A 19,528-nucleotide genomic window follows, 5' to 3' on the forward strand; every position below is an offset into this window, starting at 1 on the left:
ACAGCACCTGGAGGGGTGCTGGCAATCCTGTTCCCTCCAAGGACGCTCACATTCACATGCTGGAATCCTCTGGACGGCAGGGAACCCACCCGGAAGCCCACCCCCATTCCAGCCCGTTCCCTGGGGGGGCTGCCTCCACCACACCCGCAGAGAGAAGGAGGCCCCCTTTAGGAGGGCCCTAGCCCCAGGGCGGGGGGCAGTATGTCCCCAGGTGGGGGTCAACAGACCAGCTGCACTGCGTGGGAGGAGGGGGCTTGGGGTTGGAGGGGTGGGCTGGGACAGGGAGTGCAGAGACCCCAGGGCCCAGCTACGGGGGGGCGGGGCTGGGAGGGGGATTGCAGAGACCCCAGGGCCCAGCTACTGGGGGCTGGGACGGGGAGTGCAGTGACCCCAGGGCCCAGCTACAGGGGGTGCTGGGAGGGGGCGTGCAGTGACCCCAGGGCCCAGCTACCGGGGCTGACTGCCTCCTTCTGACAGGAAGGGGGAGCAGGGCTGAAAGAGTGGGTGGGAGAGAGGTGGGGGCACTGAGCGGGGTAGGGCGGGGAAGCTGAGGAGGAGGCCCCTGGGGTGGGGTGGGGTGAGCAGGGGCCAGGCTGCCAGGTGGGAAGCTGTAGAAGACTCTAGAAGGACACCTAGCTGCTGCTCCGTGAAGAAGGGCGGGGAGGCCTGAGGGGAGGTGGGAGGTGAGCACGTGGCTGCGGGGCAGCGGCCCCCCTGGGGAGGCAGCCGTGGGGACCAGAGACCCTGCCCTTGCCCACCGCTACCCCCTGGCTCAGCCACTTGAGTTCACCACGGCTGCAGGGACGCCTGCTCAGCCCACCAGGCCCCACGTGTGGCCTTTACTGCCCCAACAGCCACTCAGCCAGAGAGGGGCGGACAGGCTTCTCCAGCGGGAGTCGGCCCAGGTCCACAGAGGGTGCGAGGGGTTGGAGCCCGGGGGCCCACGGCAGGCAGGGACCCACTGGCTCAGGCGGGAGCCCCGGCGAGTGAGGGGCAGCTCCCCCAGCCCAGCAGGAGGGGGCGAGCGGGGTGGGGCCCCCTGCCTGCTGTGGGCTGCGCTCCCCTGGGGGGCGACGGCCACACCCGTCCCCTCGGCCCTGACTCTCCCTGTGGAGGCACCTGACCCCCACGGCTCCCTCTTCCCTCAGTTCCTGGGGTTCCTCTTCAACCCCTTGAACCTGGGCTCGTGGATCAAGGATGAGTGGAGCCTCATCTACGAGACCACCCACGTGAAGGAGCAATGGATCGACCCCCTGATGAGGTGGGCAGTGCAGGGCCCTGACCCGGTGCAGGGGTGTTGGGCGTCCACGCGGGCAGCCAGCCAAAGGCCAGCAGGGCCTGACGGCCAGTGGCTTTAGGACCAGCCGGATCGGGGGGCGGGCGCTGGCCCCTTCTGCCCTGGAACCCACTGGCTGAGGAGGGTGCTGTGCCGGTGCCACCTTGCTGCAGGGACCCTGCAGGGACCCTGCTGGTCCGGGGATGCAGGGGCGGACGTGGGGCGGGGAGCTGAGGCAGCAACAGCCTCCGATGGGCTCCGGCCCACATCTCTTCCCCAACTGCCCCCAGGGTGCCACTCCTGGGCCTGGCACCCCAGAGCTGCCCTCTGCCTTGCCCTGCCTCTCCCATGGCAGGCTCCGGCCCACGCTGGTTTTGCTGGTACAGGCCAGGACCCCCAGGCAGAGGGCCGGCTCAGTGGTCTCTGGGGAGAGGCCTGCTAGGGCCAGGGTGCAGCTGCCCCCTCCAGCTGTTTCCCTTCTGACGGGGCCGGGGGAGCCACCTCGTCTCGCTGGGACAGGCAGGCAGAGGGCTCTGGCACAAACAGACCCCTGAGGTACCAGCTATGTGTGGGAGGCCCGGGGCCCCGGGAAGGTGGGAGCCCCTCGTGTGGGAGAGGAGACCCCGGCCCTGGGCAGCGGGGTGTCCCCCAAAGCTGCCCCTTCACCAGGGGGACGTCCTTGTCCCCGCCAGGCTGGACTTGCTGCCCGTCCGCAGGGCTGGGCCTGCGGGGCCCTGCGTCCCTGTCCACCACCCCATATGCAGCCTTCCCCGCTCGCTCTGTGACCAGCCCCATCACAGACCTGTCCCTTCCCCCACTGCCCCTCCCGAGACCCCACTCCCTGTTGGCCCTCAGACATGCCCTTCCTCCCCCTGGTGACCTTGGTCCTCAGGCTGGGGCAGGAGCAGTTCAAACCAAGCTGTCTCCCCAGGGGAGCCCTGCAGGAGGGTCACCGGCCAGGTGGGCAGTGGTGGGCTGGAGTGGAGGCATGGAGGGGGCCCAGACTTTGGGGCAGCCCAGTAGGGCCCTTTCTGAAGCCCCTGCCCCGGGGCCCCCCACCTCGAGACTCTGAGACTCTCCCCCCGCCCTGTCCCCCTCTCGAAGCCCAGCTCCCCCTGTCGCTGACACAGCTCCACGGACCTTCCTTTTGAATCACCAGCCTGCTCCCTGCTCCTGGCTTCCTCCCCCTGTGCCACCTGCTGGGGACCAGATTAGCTCCATGGGTCCTCGGAGCCCCCGGATTCCTGCAGCGGGGACCCACCCTGTCCCTATCCCCCCCCCCCCCCCCCCCCCCAGGATGAGGATGCCTCTGGGCCTCCGTCTCCTCCGTGCTAGGGGAGCGCTGGTGCGTGTGGCTCTGGGGTGTGGGGAGCCGGCACCCGTGAGTGAAGGGCGGCTGTTGGTCCCACCGCTACCCGCCCCCAGGCAGACCCAAGCTCCTGGGGGTCCTTCAGGTCCCGAGGGGCTGTTCCCTTGTTGGCGTGCTTAGGAAGTCACCCTACGTGGCCGCTCCCACCTTTGCCTTCAAGGTGGCAGCCGGAGGTCCAGGAGCTGCTCAACCAGCTGCAGGGGGCGTTGACCAATCAGCCCCCTCTTCCAAAGGCCAAGGCCAAGGTCACAGAGCCCAAGGAGTTCAACCTGACTGCCCCCAGGCCCTGCGCCATCCCAGTGCCTGAGCCAGTCCCCGTGGTGGCCAAGGCCAGACCAGTAAGTGTGGCTGATCGCAGTGGGCTCAGGGTGTCCAGGCAAGGAGAGTGGATCGTGTGGGCCAGTGGGGCTGGGCTCTTCCAGGGCTGAGGGTGCCCGGACCAGAGCAGGAGCATTTGATCACCCTCCCCAGCCCCATCTCACCCCACAGAGAGGGAAGCCCAGCTGACCCAGAGCCTGCCCAGTGGAGTGGGTTCCTGCGCCCCACCTACTGAGGTCTGGTCAGTAGGCGTGGAGTGGAGCTGTTGGCTGCGGGGCGCAGGCCCGTCTGCACTTGGCACCCGGAGCCCGCTTTTAACCCTGTGGCAGTGTACCGCTCCCTCCCCACTGTGTATGTGCGTGTGTAGGTCACGGTCTCTGCTCCTCTGGCTGCGGGGGTGACCTTATCCGCGCCTCAGGGCCTCTGCCTGTCTATCCCATCTGCCTAGGGCCTCTTCCTCTACCTCTCCCTCCCCTGCCTCGCTGACTTCTGTTAGTCAGAATGCTTTGTATTACAAGTAATAGAAAAAAGCAGCTCAGTCTGGCTTAGACAATAGAGAACCAGCTGACTCTCAGGGCTGAAGTAGGATAGGCTTCAGGCATACTTTGATCAGGGTTCCAGAGCTGCTTCTCTGTGACTGTCTTCGCCTAGTCCCCTCCAAGGGTCAACTTCATCTTTGGGCTAACTTCCCTCATTGTAGCAAAACATCCAGACCTCACACCCACACTACATCATCCAGGGCATGAGAGGACATCTGGGGTCCAGAATCCTGTGAAAGTGTGATTAGACCAATTTAGGTTGCATGTCTACCCTTGAACTCCTCACCGTGACTGGGAGTGTAACGTTCTGACCGGCCGTGGGCTCTATGCTGAACATCTGTGATGGACTCAGCTTCCCAGAACCAATCTGGTTCCCCAAAAGAACTAAGCACTACATGGAGGGTAAGGGGATAGTGCTGGGAGGTGCCAAGGTCCCAGACCACTCCCACCACCTGTCAGGTCTCGTTACAGTCTCTGCCCAGAGAGGCCTTCCATGAACCCCTCGCCTATCAGGTATCTCTTAATTTCCTTCTCATTGACCCAGATCCTTTTCTTCACGGCATCAATTAGATTTTAGAGTTGTTTAGTAATTTGTGGGTCTATTTATTATCTGTCTCTTTTATCAGACCTCATCCATCTTATTTTTCCCATATCCCCAGTGCCTAGCACAGTCCTGGCTCAGAGCAGACCCTTGGAAAATATCTGTCGGATGGATGGATGGATGGATGTGTGGATGTGTGGGTAGGTGGGAGAATGGATGAGTGGGTGGGTGGACAAATGGATGGATGAGTGGATGATGGATGGATGAATAGATGGGTGTGTAGATGGGTTTATGGATGGACAGTGGATGGGTGGGTGGTTGGGTGAGTAGGTGGGTGGATGATGGAGGGATGGTGGGTAGGTGAGTGGATGGGTGATCACATGGATGGACGGATGGGCAGATGGACAGAAGGATGACGGATGCGCCTTGTTGCTGAGCAACCCCACAGTTACCCAATCTGTGGGAGCCTCAGCGTTTCTGACCCCAGGTCCTCTGGTCTAAGTGTGTTTATCTCATGTCATTTTACCACCTGCATCTCTCTCCCTCTCTGCCTCCCTCTCTCCCATCCCCTGCCCTGCTCCTTAACTGCGTAAGCTGTGAGATATTGGTGGACCGTCTCCTTCCGTGGGGTCCACAGATGGCTGTGCTGGAGCCATAAGCTCGCTCCCTCCACGCTCCCTGCCCTGCTCTGTGCCCAGGACCCTCTTCGCCTCCTGGGTTGAGGGCTCACTCCAGGTCACTCATTCAACAAACGTGTCTGGATGCCCAGTGTGTGCCAGGCACTGTGCCTTCATGGAGCATGTGTTCCAGTGAAAAAAAGGATAAGTAAAATGTAAGGTGTGTTAGCTGGTGAAAAATGCCGAGGAGAAAAAATACTTCAGGGAAAGGAGATGAGAAGTGTCGGAGGGGCTGCATGGAGTTCTGGACGGCACGGCCAGGAAAGCCCTCCTGAGAAGCACCGTGGGGTAAAGAACGAGAAGGGAGCAAATGAGTCATGGATTTGTCTGGGGGAAGAACATACCAGACAGAGCAAAGCCTGTGCAAAGGCCCTGGGGCAGTGCCATCCCTCCCCCAAGGGTCAGGGGGCAGCCAGGAAGGGAAGGAGGGGATGGGAGGGGAGGTGTTCAGGGGGCAGAGAGACAGGATATGGGCTCACAGGGTCCCTCTGGCTGTGGTGGCCAAGGAGGGAGGTGAGGGGTGAAGCAGGTGGGCAGTTTTTGAGGTGGACGTGGCTGTGAGAGACCAAGAGGGGTTGAGGAGGGCACCGAGGAGGACCCCAAGGCCTCGATGTGGGCCAGGGATGGACAGCAGTCAGGGTCAGCAAGGCTGGGGGAGGGGAGGGTTTTGGGGCAGAGAGGGTTTCAGGTTTGGAGATGATGAGTTTCCTACGAACATTAGACGTGCAGGGGAGGGGACACGGAGTTAGGAGTCTGGAGTTCAGGGGTTTCCAGCCGGGCTCTGCCCCACCCACGCTGTGGACACTGCTTCCCTCCAGGAGCCACCCTGCTGTCTCAGTGTTACTGCTGCAGCCCCTCCCCCTCACGAGCAGCTCACTTTTCTGGGGTCCGTGACACTCTCCCAGCCCTACCTGTCCCTCCAGCGTCTGCTGGGCCTGGGCCCTGTGCTTGGCCACCTTCCTTCCTGCTGCTGGCGTGGCGTCGCCGCCTCTCCTCCGCGGGTGACCACCGTCCGCCCTCCTGGCGGGGGCACCACCGTCCGCCCTCCTGGCCCTGGCACCTTCCTTCACCCACATCTAGCGGGCACTTCTACTCACCCCTCCAAAGTGCCGCGGATCACCACGGGCTCTTCCTTCCACCGCGCCGCCAGGTCCCCAGGAGCACCTACCGGCCGCCCAAGGAGCAGCGGCTCCTGGAGACGACCAAGAGATACAATCGCCGCAAGGCTGAGGTGGGCCCCCTGTACGCGGAGACCCCTGTGCGGGCGTCAGGGGCGAAAGGCAGCTGGGGAGGAGGTGAGAGGCGGGGGCGGGGCTGGCCCGTGCCTTTGCGGCCCGGGGCTCCCGCGGGGGCCGGCGGGCTGGAGCGGCCTGTCTCTGTGCGCAGGAGCTGCTTCTGCGGGCCAGCGTCGAGGAGATGCGGTGCGCGCGGCCCAGCCCCCGCGGGGAGCCCCCGGTGGAGGTAAGGCCAGCACACCCACAGCCTGGCCGGTCTTCCCGGCGGCCTCCTCTCACATCATAGACACGTCCCTCCCCGTGCCACGGCCGCGGCCACACTTCGAGGGCCACGGAGGGGCGGGGCCCAGCGCCGCCAGGCTGAGTGCGGCCGAGCGGGCAGGTGCATCGTCTCCTTCCCTGGGTGTCTCCAGATTTTCCATCCTGAGCACTTAGTGTTTCTGTGAGGAAAACCCCAGGGTGTGTTTGTCAATAAGGAAAGTCAGGGAGCAGGATAGGGAGGGCCCATTCTGGGTGGATGCTGAGCGAGGCTCACGCAGGAGGAGCCGCCCGGCCCCGCCCCCCCGCCCTGGACCCACCTCCCCGCCCTGGCCCCATCTGGGCGGCGGCGGACGGGGCGAGGTGAGCCCCCCAAGCAGTTGGGGCAGCCCAGGAGAGTGGGCACCCCACATAGGAGCAGCAGGCCCCAGGGTGTGATGGCTGAGGTGCTGCGGTGGGGAGCTCTACCCGCTGCTCGCCCACCGTGGATGTGGTGCCCACCCTGAGGGTGTCTGCAGAGCAGCAGCGGCCTGGGCAGGGAGCAGCCCAGGGAAGGTACTGGGGGCCAGCCCCGGGGGCAGTGGAGGAGAAGCCCCTGAGCCCAGAGGCTCCAGCCCCCCGACTAGGAGCTGCGGTCCCCAGCCCGGCAGGCTCTGCACCTTCCCTGCCCCTGCCTGGGTGGCTGGACGGCCTTGGAGGACAAAGGTGCTGCGGGGGACCCAGTGCAGGGGGCGGGCTGGGCTGGAACGCGTGGGTGGGCGGCTGGAGTTAGGACAGAGGGGAGTGGGCCAGGCCTCCCAGGGCTGCAGGGCCCCCCGCTCAGCCGGGGTGTGTTTGGGGGCACCTTGTGGGCACAGGTGCCAAGTCCTGACCCCCATAGGACTCCAAGACGAAGCTGCGGCTCCGATTTCCACCTCGAATCCTCAAGGCTCCGAAACTGACCTTCTACAGGGTGAGTGGTGCCCCTGACTGTCGGCTCGGGGCCTTGGCTCCAGGCCCCGCCCCACCCCCTGGGGCCCACCTGCGGGCCTGTTCCCCTGAGGACAGCCCCGCCCTTGAGGCAGAAAGAAGCGCTGGGGAGGGGGCGGGAGGGCAGAGGGGCACTTGCTGCTCCGAGGCTCCCCTCCCCCATCACAGCCGGCCCCTACTCTCTCCTGCAGCCCAACGATGACTCCCCGGTCAAGCTGAACACTGCTGCCATCCTGCGAGAAGGGGCCTTATACCAGCGGCAGGTGGAGAGAGAGCTGCAGAGGTGGGGTGGCAGCTCCTTGGCCTCCCCTCCCCTCCGGGAGCGCAAGAGGGGCCGGCGCCTGGCAGCTGCAGTCCTGCAGAGGCGGCTTTGGGTGGGGGGCACCCAAGCAGGCCAGTGTCAGGGTCACAGCTGCATCGTAGGAAGACAATCTGCACTCAGTGAGGGAGATGGACTGGGTAGGAGGAGGCTTAGCAGAAGCCTGGCCCACCCCAAAGTCCCCTGAGGGGTCACCTTCTCCTGGGATCCCTTTCTGATGCTCCCTCCCCTACCAGCAGGGCTGCAGACCCCTGCACTTACCCCAAGAGTTGGGCTGCGGGTGGGAGCTTGGGTGGCTGACCAGATGGATGAGAGGATGGACAGACGCACAGGTGGACAAGAGGGTGGCGGATGGACGGACAGGTGGGCAGGGGTGGCGGATGGGCAGACAGGTGGGTCACACACGAGTGGATGGGGGCTGGAGATGTGGCTGGAGGGCGGACGCACAGGACCGGGACGGGTGGACAGTGCGTGGAGCGGGTGGCTGGTGTTGGTAGAGGGCGGCCCACGCCTGTGAAGGCCACTGCCCCCAGGGGAACTGTGGCCTCCTGGTGGCCCATGCAGCCCCACCACAGGAGACCCCCAGCCCCGCCTCTCGCCTTCTCTCCCCAGGGTGGATAAGCTCATGGACGGGGCCGGGGACCTCTCCGAGTTCCTCAAGTGGCAGAGGAAGATACAGGCGAAGGACCTGGAGGAACAGCTGGCCGCAGGCGAGTGCCGGCGGCTGCAGGGGAAGCTCAGCCACGAGGAGGCCGTCCTGGCACGGCAGCAGGTGGTGCAGGAGAAGAAGCAGAAGGCCGACCAGAAGAAGGAGGAGGTGACGGGCGAGCCGGGGTGGCTGGGGCCTGGGCCGGCTGTTCCTGTGGTTGCCGCCCCCAGGCATTTCCTCCTAAAACCCACAGAGTCGAGGTGCTTCCTCTGGCCCCATCTCACCAGGTGGGGCTTCTGGAAGCATCTGGGGTCAGCTGGCCTGCGTGGACTGTCTGGCCAGCACTTCTGGTCCAGACTGCCCCCCCGCCCCCACTAGCACGGTCAGTTGGTCCGCACATCCACGTGTGAGGGAGGACCTGAGGTCTGGCAGAAACTTCCAGAAGGCCAGCATGTTTGCATAAGATGCGAGAGGGTCTGTGGACACCCACGTTTCCACTTCAGATGCTCTGGACGTCAGTCCTGCCCTTCCTCCTCCTAGGACGGACGTCCTGGCCGGGGCCTCCCTGCCTGTGTCCCTTCCAGTGGGCCTGGCGGCGGCCCAGATGAGGCGGGAGCCTGCAGGGCCCAGAGGCCCAGCCGTAGCCCCCTCTCCTTAGCCGTGTGCCACTGAGGGCCGCCCGTCGGCAGATGTGCCCCAGGTCCCCGAGAATTACTTCTCCCGGCAGACGCGTCTGTATCTGCTCTTCGTGTTAGGGTTGGTTTTCCTTCCTTTTTAGCTCACTTCTTAAAAATACAAAGTCAAAACAATATGACACATAGCCTCAGAGAAGTCTTACTTCTTGTAAGTCTGTAACTTACAGCCCATTTCCACCTCCACCCCAAGTCCTTATTTTCATGAATTTCTGTCTTTCCTTCCAAGCAAGTATACACACTTCTTGTTTCCCCTTTCCTTAACATAAACTGTCCCAGCCTGCTTTACCGGCAATGGATAATGTTGTGCAAGTTCTTCCTCTTTGTGGAGGTGGCTTTTCGAGGCCCACTGCTAGAGGAGGGACTGCTCCGTCAGAGTAGCTGATGTGGAGGTTCTGTCTTGTTCTTGTGGCTGTTGTTGTTGGGGGTTTTGAGGTCTTACCAGAGATGCCACATCACCTTCCCTGGGCAGGAACTTCAAGGCCCCAGCACCGGGGGAAGGGGCCCAACCCCCCTGACCCACCCACAGAGGTTACTGTACTGAGTTCAGGAATTTTTGCCAGTCTCAGAGGTGAGAAATAATATCTCAGTATAGCTCTGATTTGCATTGCATCTATGAAACGTGAATTTGAGGATGTTTCCATATCAGAGCCACTTCTGTGTCTTTTTCTGTGAACTGTCTGTTCATGTCTTTTGTCATTTTCTTTTCTTTTTTTTCCCCAGTTTTATTGGGGTATCATAGACAAGTAAAATTTGTATATATTTAATGTGTATAATATGATATTTTGATATACAGATACATCGTGGGGTGATCGCCACAATCAAGCTAATTAACACATAGTTACTTTTTTGTGCATGTGGTGAGAACACTGAGATCTACTGTCTTAGCAAATTTAAAGTGTACAAAACATTATCGTTAACTCTAGTCACCATGCTGTACGTTAGGTCCCTAAAGCTTATTCATCTTCTAACTAAAAGCTTTGACCTTTTGACCAACATCTCCCCATCCCCCTCACCCCCCAAGCCCCTGGTAACTACCATTCTACTCTTTGTCACTATGAGTTCAACGTTTTTAGATTCCTGCAGAAGTGAGATGAGACAGTATTTGTCGCTTTGCAGCTGGTTTATTTCACCCAGCATAACGTCCTCCGGGTTCATACGTGTTGCCACAAATGGCAGGATTTCCTCCTTTTTTAAGGCGGAATGATATTCCATTATGTACGTATAGCACATTTTCTTGATCCATTCATCTATCGATGGACACTTAGGTTGTCTCCGTATCTTGGCTACCATGAATAATACGGCAATGAACATAGGAATGCAGATGTCTCTTCAACATAGTGATTTCATTTCCTTCAGATGTACCTCCAGAAGTGGGATTACTGGGTCATACGGAAGTTCCATTTTTTATGTTTTGAGGGACCTCCATACTGGTTTCCATAGTGGCTGCCCCAATTTACATTCCCACCAACAGTGCACAGGGTCCCTTTTCTCCATATCTTTGCCAACCTTTGCTATCTTTTGACGTTTTATGCTGGCCGTCCTAACAGGTGTGAGGTGATAGCTCGTCGTCACTTTGATTTGCATTTCCCTGATGATGAGGGATGTGGACCATCTTTTCGTATACCTGTTGGCTGTTTGTATGTCTTCTTTGGAAAAGTGTTTGTTCATGTCCTTTGCCCATTTTTAAAATTAGGTTACGTTATTTTATTTTATTTTGCCATCGAGTTGTGCGAGTACCTTATATATTTTGGACATTAACCCCTTATTGGATATGGGATTTACAAATATTTTCTCCCACTCCGTAGGTCGCCTTTTTATTTTGTTGACTGTTTCCTTTGCTATGCAGAAACTTTTTCATTTGTGTAGTCCCACTTGTGCTTCTGGTATCAAATCAAAAGTAAATAAATAATCACCAAGACCAAGGCCAAGAAGCTCTTCCCCTATGTTTTCTTCTAGGAGTCTTACGGTCTCAGGTCTTACATTTAAGCCTTTGACCCATTTTGAGTTGATTCTTGTGTGTGGTGTAAGATAGGGGCTCAGTTTCATTCTTTTGGGTCTGTATATCTGGCTCTTCCAACAACATGTATTGAAGAGACTATCCTTTCCCCATTGAGTTTTCTTGGTGCCTTGGTCAAAGATTAGTTGACCATCTCCATTTTCTTTTGAGCTTAGAGTTCTTTATATATTAAGGAAAGTAACCCTTTAACTATAGTATGTTGTTACAGATATTTTGTTCCAGGTACTCATTTGGCTGTGCTTAAATGATGTATTTTTGCCATGTAAATGTAATTTTCATGTCATCAAACTTATCAGTCTTTTCTTTCATTGTATCTGGATTTTGAATAATTAGGAAGGTTTTTCCCATACCCATGTTATACAAGAGTTCACGCATGTTTTCTTCTAGTATTTCTGTGGTTTCGTTTTTACATCTGGATCTCTATCCACTTGAAGTTTATTCTTGTACACGGTGCGAGATCTGGATCCACTTTTATCGTTTTCAGATGGCCAGCCGGTTGGGTCTTCCAATCCATGAATGCGCTACGTCTCTCCATTTATTTAAATCTTTTATTTCCTTCATTTGGTTATTTAGGTTTCCGTATGTGAGCCCTATACAAGTTTTGTGAGATTTGCACCGAAGTATTTCTTTTATTGTTTTCGAGTGGTTGTAAATGGTGCTGTATTTTTAATTTTGGTGGCCATGTGTTCAATCCTAGTAGGTAAAAATGCGATTGGTTTTGTGTGTTGTTTTTGTGTCCTGTGACCTTGCTGAACTCCCTTATTAGTTTTCTAGGACAAACAAGGAATTTAGTTGTAGATTCCTTGGGGTTTTCTCCGTAGACAATCATGTAATCTGTAAATAAGAACAGTTTTACCTCTTCCTTTCTGATCTGCCTGTTTATTTCCTCTTCTGCCTATTGCACTGGCTAGAACATTTGTGCCTAGTTCACCATCTTGGCGGAAATCAGCCTTTCACCATTAAGTGTAATGTTAGATGGAGGTTTTTCTGTAGATGTGCTCTTTATTAAGTTGATGAAGTTCCCCCCATTCCTATTATTCTGAAAGTTTTTATCAGGAAATTCTGCCAGATGCTTCTCTGCATCAGCTGATACGGTCATGTGATTTTTCTTCTTTAGCCTGTTAATATGGTGGATTACACTGACTGAATTTCACATACTGAATCAGCTTTGCATCCCTAGAATAAACCCCACTTGATTACGGTGTATAATTCTTTCTATATATGTTGAATTCTATTTGCTACTATTTTGATTTTCTTAAAGTTGTTCTTGCACATAGTTTCATAAGGGGTGTTAGTCCGTAGTTTTCTTTTTTGTAATGTCTTTTGTCTGGTTTTGGTATCAGGTAATTCTAGCTTCATAAAATGAATTTGGAAACATTTCCTCCTCTTATTTTCTAGGAAAGATTGTGTAGAATTGGTATTAATTCTTTGAACATTTGGTAGGATTCTCTAGTGAAATCGTCTAGGCTTGGAGGTTTCTTTTCTGACTTTTCTAAATTAGAAATTCAACTTCCTTACAAGTTATAGGGTTATTCAAATGATCTGTTTCATATTGGGTAAGTTGTAGTTCGTATTTTTTGAGGAATTGGTCCATTTCACTAAGTTTCCAAATTCATGTATGTAGAGTTGTTTGTAATATTCTATTACCATTCTTTTTTATTTTTTTAATTTTTAAAAATTAATCATTTATTTTTTATTTATTTTTATCTGCGTTGGGTCTTAGTTGCTGCATGTGGGTTTTCTCTAGTTGTGATGAGCGGGGGCTACTCTTCGTTGCGGTGCACGGGCTTCTCATTGTGGTGGCTTCTCTTGTTGCGGATCACGGGCTCTAGGCGTGCAGGCTTCAGTAGTTGTGGCTCGTGGGCTTAGTTGCAACACAGCATGTGGGATCTTCCCGGACCAGGGCTCGAACCCGTGTACCCTGCATTGGCAGGCGGATTCTTAAACACTGCACCACCAGGGAAGCCCTACCATCCTTTTTTATGTCTGTAGGGTCTAAAGTGTTTCATTCTTGAATATTGGTGATTTATGTTTTTTCTTTTTTTTCTGTTAGAATTGCTAGAGATTTGTCAATTTCATTGATCTTTTCAAAAAACCAGCTTCTTGTTTCATTGATTTTTCTCTACTGTTTTTCAATGTTACTGACTTCTGCTCTTTATTATTTCCTCCCTTCTGCTTGCTTTGAGTTTATTTCGTTCTTCTTTTTCTAGGTTCTTGAGATGGGATTTATATTACTGACATGAGACGTTTCTGCTTTTCTATTGTAAACACTCAGTGTTACACATTTCCCTTTATTTGTTGCTTTAGCTGTGTCCACAAATTTTGATATGTTGTATTTCATTTTCACGCAGTTCAATGTACTTTTTCATTTCACTTGAGATTTTCTCTTTGACCCATGGATTATTTAGAAGTATGTTGTTTAGTTTCCAAGCATTTGGAGATTTTCCTGTTATCTTTGATCATTGATTTCTAGTTGATTCCATTGTGGCTGTTGAACATACTCTGCTCTATTTATTTTAAATTTGTTGAGATTTTTTCGTAATTGCTTGTTGCATTTTTATGAGGGCTTCTTTACAAATCATTGTCAAATCTAGCATCTGTGATCTCAGTGCTAAGATCAGAGCTCATTGCTCTACTGATTGTGTCTTCTTTCAGTTGGAGATCATCCTGGCTTTCGGTATGGTGAGTGATTTTCGGTTGAAACCTGGACATTCTAGGTATTATGTTACAGGACTGTGGATGTCACTTAAGCCTTCTGTCAGAGCAGCCTCTCTCTGACGCCGCTCTGGCAGGGGAAGGGGGACACCGCCACATTACTGCCAGGTGGGCTTAGCAACCCACCGTCCCCACGTGGCCTCTGTTGACCCCTGAGAGGGGGCCCCTGATGATTTGTGGGTAAGGGCTCCAGCTAGACCTCCATCAATAAATACCCCCCCTGACTGGGAGAGGGAGGAGTACCTTATAACTGCCCCCCACGTGGCCTCCACTGTCACGTGGCAAGCATGGAGGTGAGAGTCCTCACTCTGCACTAAGCCTCCTCTGACACCACCTTAGTGGGAATGGGGAGGGGCCCTTGTTCCCGCGGGTGGGGGTGGACACCAGGTTGCCACGAGCTCTCCTCTGACACCACTGACAGCCGGGGGCAGGTCCCAGCTCAGGCTCCTCCGTGCCACCTCGCCGTGATCTGGGGAGGGCAGAAGTCTTGCGCTCACTCAGCCTTTGCTCAGGTTTTGCCTGTGATGTCTGGTTGGAGCACAGGTTGTGCCACACAGTTTTCTGTGTCTGTAGGCGGCTCCTTTCCTGGTCCCTTGGGAGGCTTTGGTTGGGCTTTTTTGTCTGCACCTATGGCATTTCTGGGTCCTCCAGCACCCAGCCTGGGGCACATGAGGTAACAGAAGACCCAGGGACCCCCCGCTGCCCCGTGCCATCCTTCAAGTCCCACGGTCCCAGCCAGCCAGCCTTCTTCCCTCCGCCTTTCATAGCCTTCTGTGTGTTTAGTAATTTATATTCAGGGGTTTTAGTTGTGCCTGGTGGGAGGAATACGGAAAAGCACCCCTACTCATCTTCCCAGAAGTGGAAGTCCCAGGCGTCGATTCTGATAAAGGCTTTTGCAGCATCTGTGGAGATAATCATATTATTTTTCTCCTTAACTCTGTTAATACGGTGAATTATATTAATGATTTCTTTTTTTTAAACATCTTTATTGGAGTATAATTGCTTTACAATGGTGTGTTAGGTTCTGCTTTATAACAAAGTGAATCAGCTATACATATACATATATCCCCATATCCCCGCCCTCTTGCGTCTCCCTCCCACCCTCCCTATCCCACCCCTCTAGGTGGTCACAAAGCATGGAGCTGATCTCCCTGTGCTATGCGGCTGCTTCCCACTAGCCGTCTGTTTTACATTTGGTAGTGTATATATGTCCACGCCACTCTCTCACTTCATCCCACCTTACCCTTCCCCCTCCCCGTGTCCTCAAGTCCATTCTCTACGTCTGTGTCTTTATTCCTGTCCTGCCCCTAGGTTCTTCAGAAACTTTTTTTTTTTTTTTAGATTCCATATATATGTGTTGGCATACGGTATTTGTTTTTCTCTTTCTGACTTACTTCACTGTGTATGACAGACTCTAGGTCCATCCACCTCACTACAAATAACTCAATTTTGTTTCTTTTTATGGCTGAGTAACATTCCTATTAATGATTTCTTAATGTTGACCCATCCTTGCCTTCCTGCGACAAATCCCGTGCGGCTTCCCTGGAATTTGAAAGTCCTCGGACTCACATGGGAAAGTCCAGAGGCAGGAGGCAGTGGGTGGAGAACAAAGGTGGGCTGTAGTCGCGAGCAGCCATGCACTTCCCTTGACCAGAGACCCTGAGAGGATCCCGGAAGAAGCCACCCGGAGTCACCTTCAGAGGTCCACCTGGAGGGGCAAAGACCCCATCAGAGGGGTGGGTGCTGGAAGCCAGGGCTTGGACTAGAAGCTGCGGCCTGACAAGCGGGCTTGCTGGGCAGAGGGACTGTGTTCAGGCGACCCGCCTGCGGTGCAGAAGCAGCAGCTCCACCAGGGAGGAGAGATGCTGGGAGGGAGGGAGGCCCCTCCCGCAGGCTTTGCCCCGGGGGCGGGAAGGCATTTGGAGCCGCTACCTTATACTCCTTAGGGCTCTCTCAGTATTCCTGGCATGGGGCTGTTCTTCTGACAGCAAGGACAGAACAGCCTGCCCCCACGGCCCCTCCCCTCATCGGCCTGTCCTGACGCCAGGTCAGCAGGAGGGGCTCCAGCCCGCACAGGCCCCTCCCGTGGCTCGATGGCGGCTTGGTGAGGTCCAGCTCCGTCCCTCCCAACCCCGGGGGTCTCGTGAGCCAGAGGCCTCCAGTCAGAAGCACAGGAGTCGTGGGCCTCCGGGGAACAGCTTGGGAGAGGGCACCCTGTGGGGGCTGACGGCCCAGCCACGACACCCAGGCACCCTCGGCCTCGCGTCATAATTAGGGCAGCTCCCCGAGCCCCGAGCCGTGTTCCCCAAAGCCCGGCCAACTCTGGCTGGACCATCCGGCACAGGTCCAGAGGCTTCTCTTGCTGACCTGGAACGTCCAGGTACATGCATGTAGATGATGAGAGTGTTTTGTGAACAAAGTAACCTGAGTAGACGGCGCTAAACATTTGAAGACAAAAGGAATTGTACTGTTTTCGTGCGCCGTTCATGCTGAACTGGTGACTTTCACAGCCTCCGTGTCGTTTTTTTTGTTTTTAGTATTTATTTAGCTGCACCAGGTCTTCCTTGCGGCATGCAGGATCTTTAGTTGCGGTGGCGTGCATGCGGGACCTAGTTCCCAGACCAGAGATTGAACCCGGGCCCCCTGCTCCGGGAGCATGGAGTCTTAGCCACTGGACCACAGGGAGGTCCCCAGCCTCCGTGTCTTAATGGGACTTTGTCTCCATGGGAGGTTCCGTTGCCACAGCCTGGCCCACAGAGGGAGCCCCTTCCTCGCCTCTGTGCTCTCAGCATCCCTCTAGAGCCTGGAGGCATCCTTTCTTTTTTTTTTTTTTTTTTTTTTTTTTACTGGTACACGGGCCTCTCAGTGTTGCGGCCTCTCCTGTCGCGGAGCACAGGCTCCGGATGCGCAGGCTCAGCGGCCATGGCTCACGGGCCCAGCCGCTCTGCGGCATGTGGGATCTTCCCGGACCAGGGTGCGAACCCATGTTCCCTGCATCGGCAGGCGGACTCTCAACCACTGCGCCACCAAGGAAGCCCCAGGAGGCATCCTTTCTTTTGAGAGGTAGGATGTTTTGGGCCCACCTGAATTTTCTCTTCTTGAGACGTAGATTCAGTAATTCCCCCGCCCCCCCACCCCGAGGCCCTGGCCCTCACCACAGAACCCAGTGTTGATTTCCATAGCTGAGGGCTGGGTAGGGGAAGCTTTCCTGGTTCTTCCGTGGTGACCAGTATTAAGGTGCTCTAGCAACAGGGGCTGAAAAGGATATATTTGTAAAGTCATGAGTGTAGCTCTGACATTGTTTCCTCATAAACAGTGTGAATATATTTTCTTCACTTAATTTTATCTCCCTTTATTTATTTATTTTTTTGGCTGTGCTGCGTGGCTTGCTGGATCTCAGTTCCTCAACCAGGGATTGAACCTGGGCCCTCAGCCGTGAAAGCGCCGAGTCCTAACCACTGGACCCCCAGGGAATTCCCAATTTTATCCCCCTTTTAAAATAATTTGATGAACCATAGAAATAAGTAGCTATATTGGAAAAAAATGGGTAAAGTTCACGTAATTCTTGCTTGTTTTTTTTTTTTTTTTTGCGGTACGCGGGCCTCTCACTGTTGTGGCCTCTCCCATTGTGGAGCACAGGCTCCGGACGCGCAGGCCCAGCGGCCATGGCTCACGGGCCCAGCCGCTCCGCGGCATGTGGGATCCTCCCGGACCGGGGCACGAACCCGTGTCCCCTGCATCGGCAGGCGGACTCTCAACCACTGCCGCCAGGGAAGCCCGCTTTTTTTTTTTTTTTAATCCATCATTACAGTGAAGTTAATCCGGAGTAGCAGTACCAACATTAGCACAAAATGCCCTGGGTGAGTAACATTTCACACTCCGGTTGTCATGAGTGACCATTCTTAGAGTATATTTTACCGAAGTATTCGATGGATTTAGTTTGGAGGCCCTTGGAACATTTGTCTATTTGGCTTTGTTACGTCAATGCTGTCTGGTGTGTTCTGTGTTCACTTGACTTTAAAGGTGTCCCCGTGCTGGTAGCTGAAAGCCCTTGCTTGGGGCAAGGTCAGCCAGCAGCCCTCATTCGGGTGGTGTTAGTTGCGGGAGGGGTGGAGAGATGTGCGGAAAACCCAGCTGGGCTTCCAACATAGGGCCCAAGGATGCATTAGGCCAGCCTGGCCCCTGGGCTGGACCACGGGTCCGAGGTTTATGTCAGAGCAGACAGAACCAAGAGTCAGCCCAGAACTCCAGCCGGCCAGCTGCCCCGCGAGCCGCTCACCACCCTGGTGGCCTCTCCAGGGGACCACACCGCTAGCTCGCCAACACCTCTGCCTGCTCACAGATTCAGCTCTATCACCTCCTTTCAGTCTCTGAGTGCTCCGTCCTCCTCTCCGCCAAATCCTGATGCTGTGCTGACACCGATGCCACGCCTGACGGGGACGCCGTGCGGGCGTGACTTGGGAGGTGGCACCGCCGTCCCCACTCACCAGCAGACACACTGGAGCCAGGGAGGGGGTGGTTTGCCCGAGGTCACACAGCTGGTCGGGGCGGAGGCAGAGCTAGAATCCTGGGGCCTCCTCCACGGCCTGCGCCGTCTCCTGGGCTCCGCGGGGTTCGCTCCGAGCCAGGAGATGTCGCCCCCCTTCCTCACTCCCCGGACCAGGCTGCCAGCTGTCTCTGTGCCTCCACAACCAGCCGGGGGTCCGGGGACTCGGCTCAGCTGCCTCTCCTCCGAACCCAGGTGTCTTTCCTTGCACGTAATTTACTTACTTGGGGTACGACTCCTCCAAGTTTCGGTAGCCTACTTTTTCGCACCTCATATTTCCACACAAGCATTTCTCGAACTTATTACAACGTTTTCGAAAGTACTTTTTAAAATAAACATTTTAGGGCGTCCCTGGTGGCGCAGTGGTTGAGAGTCCGCCTGCCGATGCAGGGGACGCGGGTTCATGCCCCAGTCCGGGAAGATCCCACGTGCTGCGGAGTGGCTGGGCCCGTGAACCATGGCCGCTGAGCCTGCGCGTCTGGAACCTGTGCTCCCACAACGGGAGAGGCCACAACCGTGAGAGGCCCGCGTACCACAAAAAAAAAAAAAAAAACGTTTTACTTTGGGACTTTTTTAAAGCAGTGACAGAAAAGTTGCAACTAGTACGGAGGGCTCCCCTGTTGTCACCCAGCCTCCCCTGTGGGTCACATCTTACATCAGCACGTGCCTGTGGGGTTTCTTGCACTGTCACAACAAAGCATGGAAAACTGGAGGGCTTTAGCTGCCGTTCTGGAGGCCGGAAGTCCGAGGTCAAGGTGTTGGGTGGGCCGTGCTTGCTCTAAGCCTCTTCTGGCTCCTGGTGACCCCAGGAATTCCTTGGTCTGTGGCAGCCTCACCCTATCTCTGTCTCCACCTTCACATGGCCATCTTCTCCATGTTTCTCTGGGTCTTCTCCTCTTCTTATATTGACACTTGTCATTGGATTTAGGACCCACCCTAAATCCAGGATGGTTTCATCCCAAGATCCTTAACTCATTACTTATTGGATCCTTAACTAGTTGGAAATAAGATCACATTCTGAGGTTCCAGGTGGACATGAATTCTGGGGGGACACCAACCCACTACACCAGGGTATATTTGTCACAATCAAGAAACCAATATGGGCACGTAACTTAACTAAACTCCACACTCTATTTCGATTTCAGCATTTTTTTTCCTACTTATGTCCTTTTTCTGTCCAAAATCCCATCCAAGGATGTCCCAGACTCGTCTTGGCCATGACATTGTCTCAGGCTTTCCTTGTCCTTGGCGCCCTTGGCAGTGGTGAGGCATGCTGGTCAGGTGTCCTGTAGAATGTCTGTCTGTTGAGATGCTCAGACTGGGTGTAGGAGGAAGACCACAGGGGCCACGTGCCTTTTCATCCCATCCCTTCAAGGGTGCCCGCCGTCAGCAGACTTATCGCTGA

At 55.3% G+C, this 19,528-nt stretch overlaps 1 protein-coding gene across 3 annotated transcripts in view; it reads left to right on the forward strand.

Moving 5' to 3' along the window:
- Positions 1-19,528, forward strand: part of CFAP99 (cilia and flagella associated protein 99) — a 41,665-nt gene that overhangs the window by 16,646 nt on the left and 5,491 nt on the right. For all 3 annotated transcript variants that reach the window (XM_073804758.1, XM_033856541.2, XM_073804760.1), the window contains 7 exons: positions 1,149-1,261; positions 2,806-2,983; positions 5,871-5,951; positions 6,107-6,181; positions 7,094-7,165; positions 7,374-7,465; positions 8,114-8,318. In XM_073804758.1, the coding sequence (XP_073660859.1) occupies positions 1,149-1,261; positions 2,806-2,983; positions 5,871-5,951; positions 6,107-6,181; positions 7,094-7,165; positions 7,374-7,465; positions 8,114-8,318 (816 nt within the window). The remainder of the gene's footprint in view (positions 1-1,148; positions 1,262-2,805; positions 2,984-5,870; positions 5,952-6,106; positions 6,182-7,093; positions 7,166-7,373; positions 7,466-8,113; positions 8,319-19,528) is intronic.

Source organism: Tursiops truncatus, chromosome 5 (genome assembly GCF_011762595.2).
Source record: "Tursiops truncatus isolate mTurTru1 chromosome 5, mTurTru1.mat.Y, whole genome shotgun sequence".
In the NCBI taxonomy this organism is placed as follows: Eukaryota; Metazoa; Chordata; class Mammalia; order Artiodactyla; family Delphinidae; genus Tursiops; species Tursiops truncatus.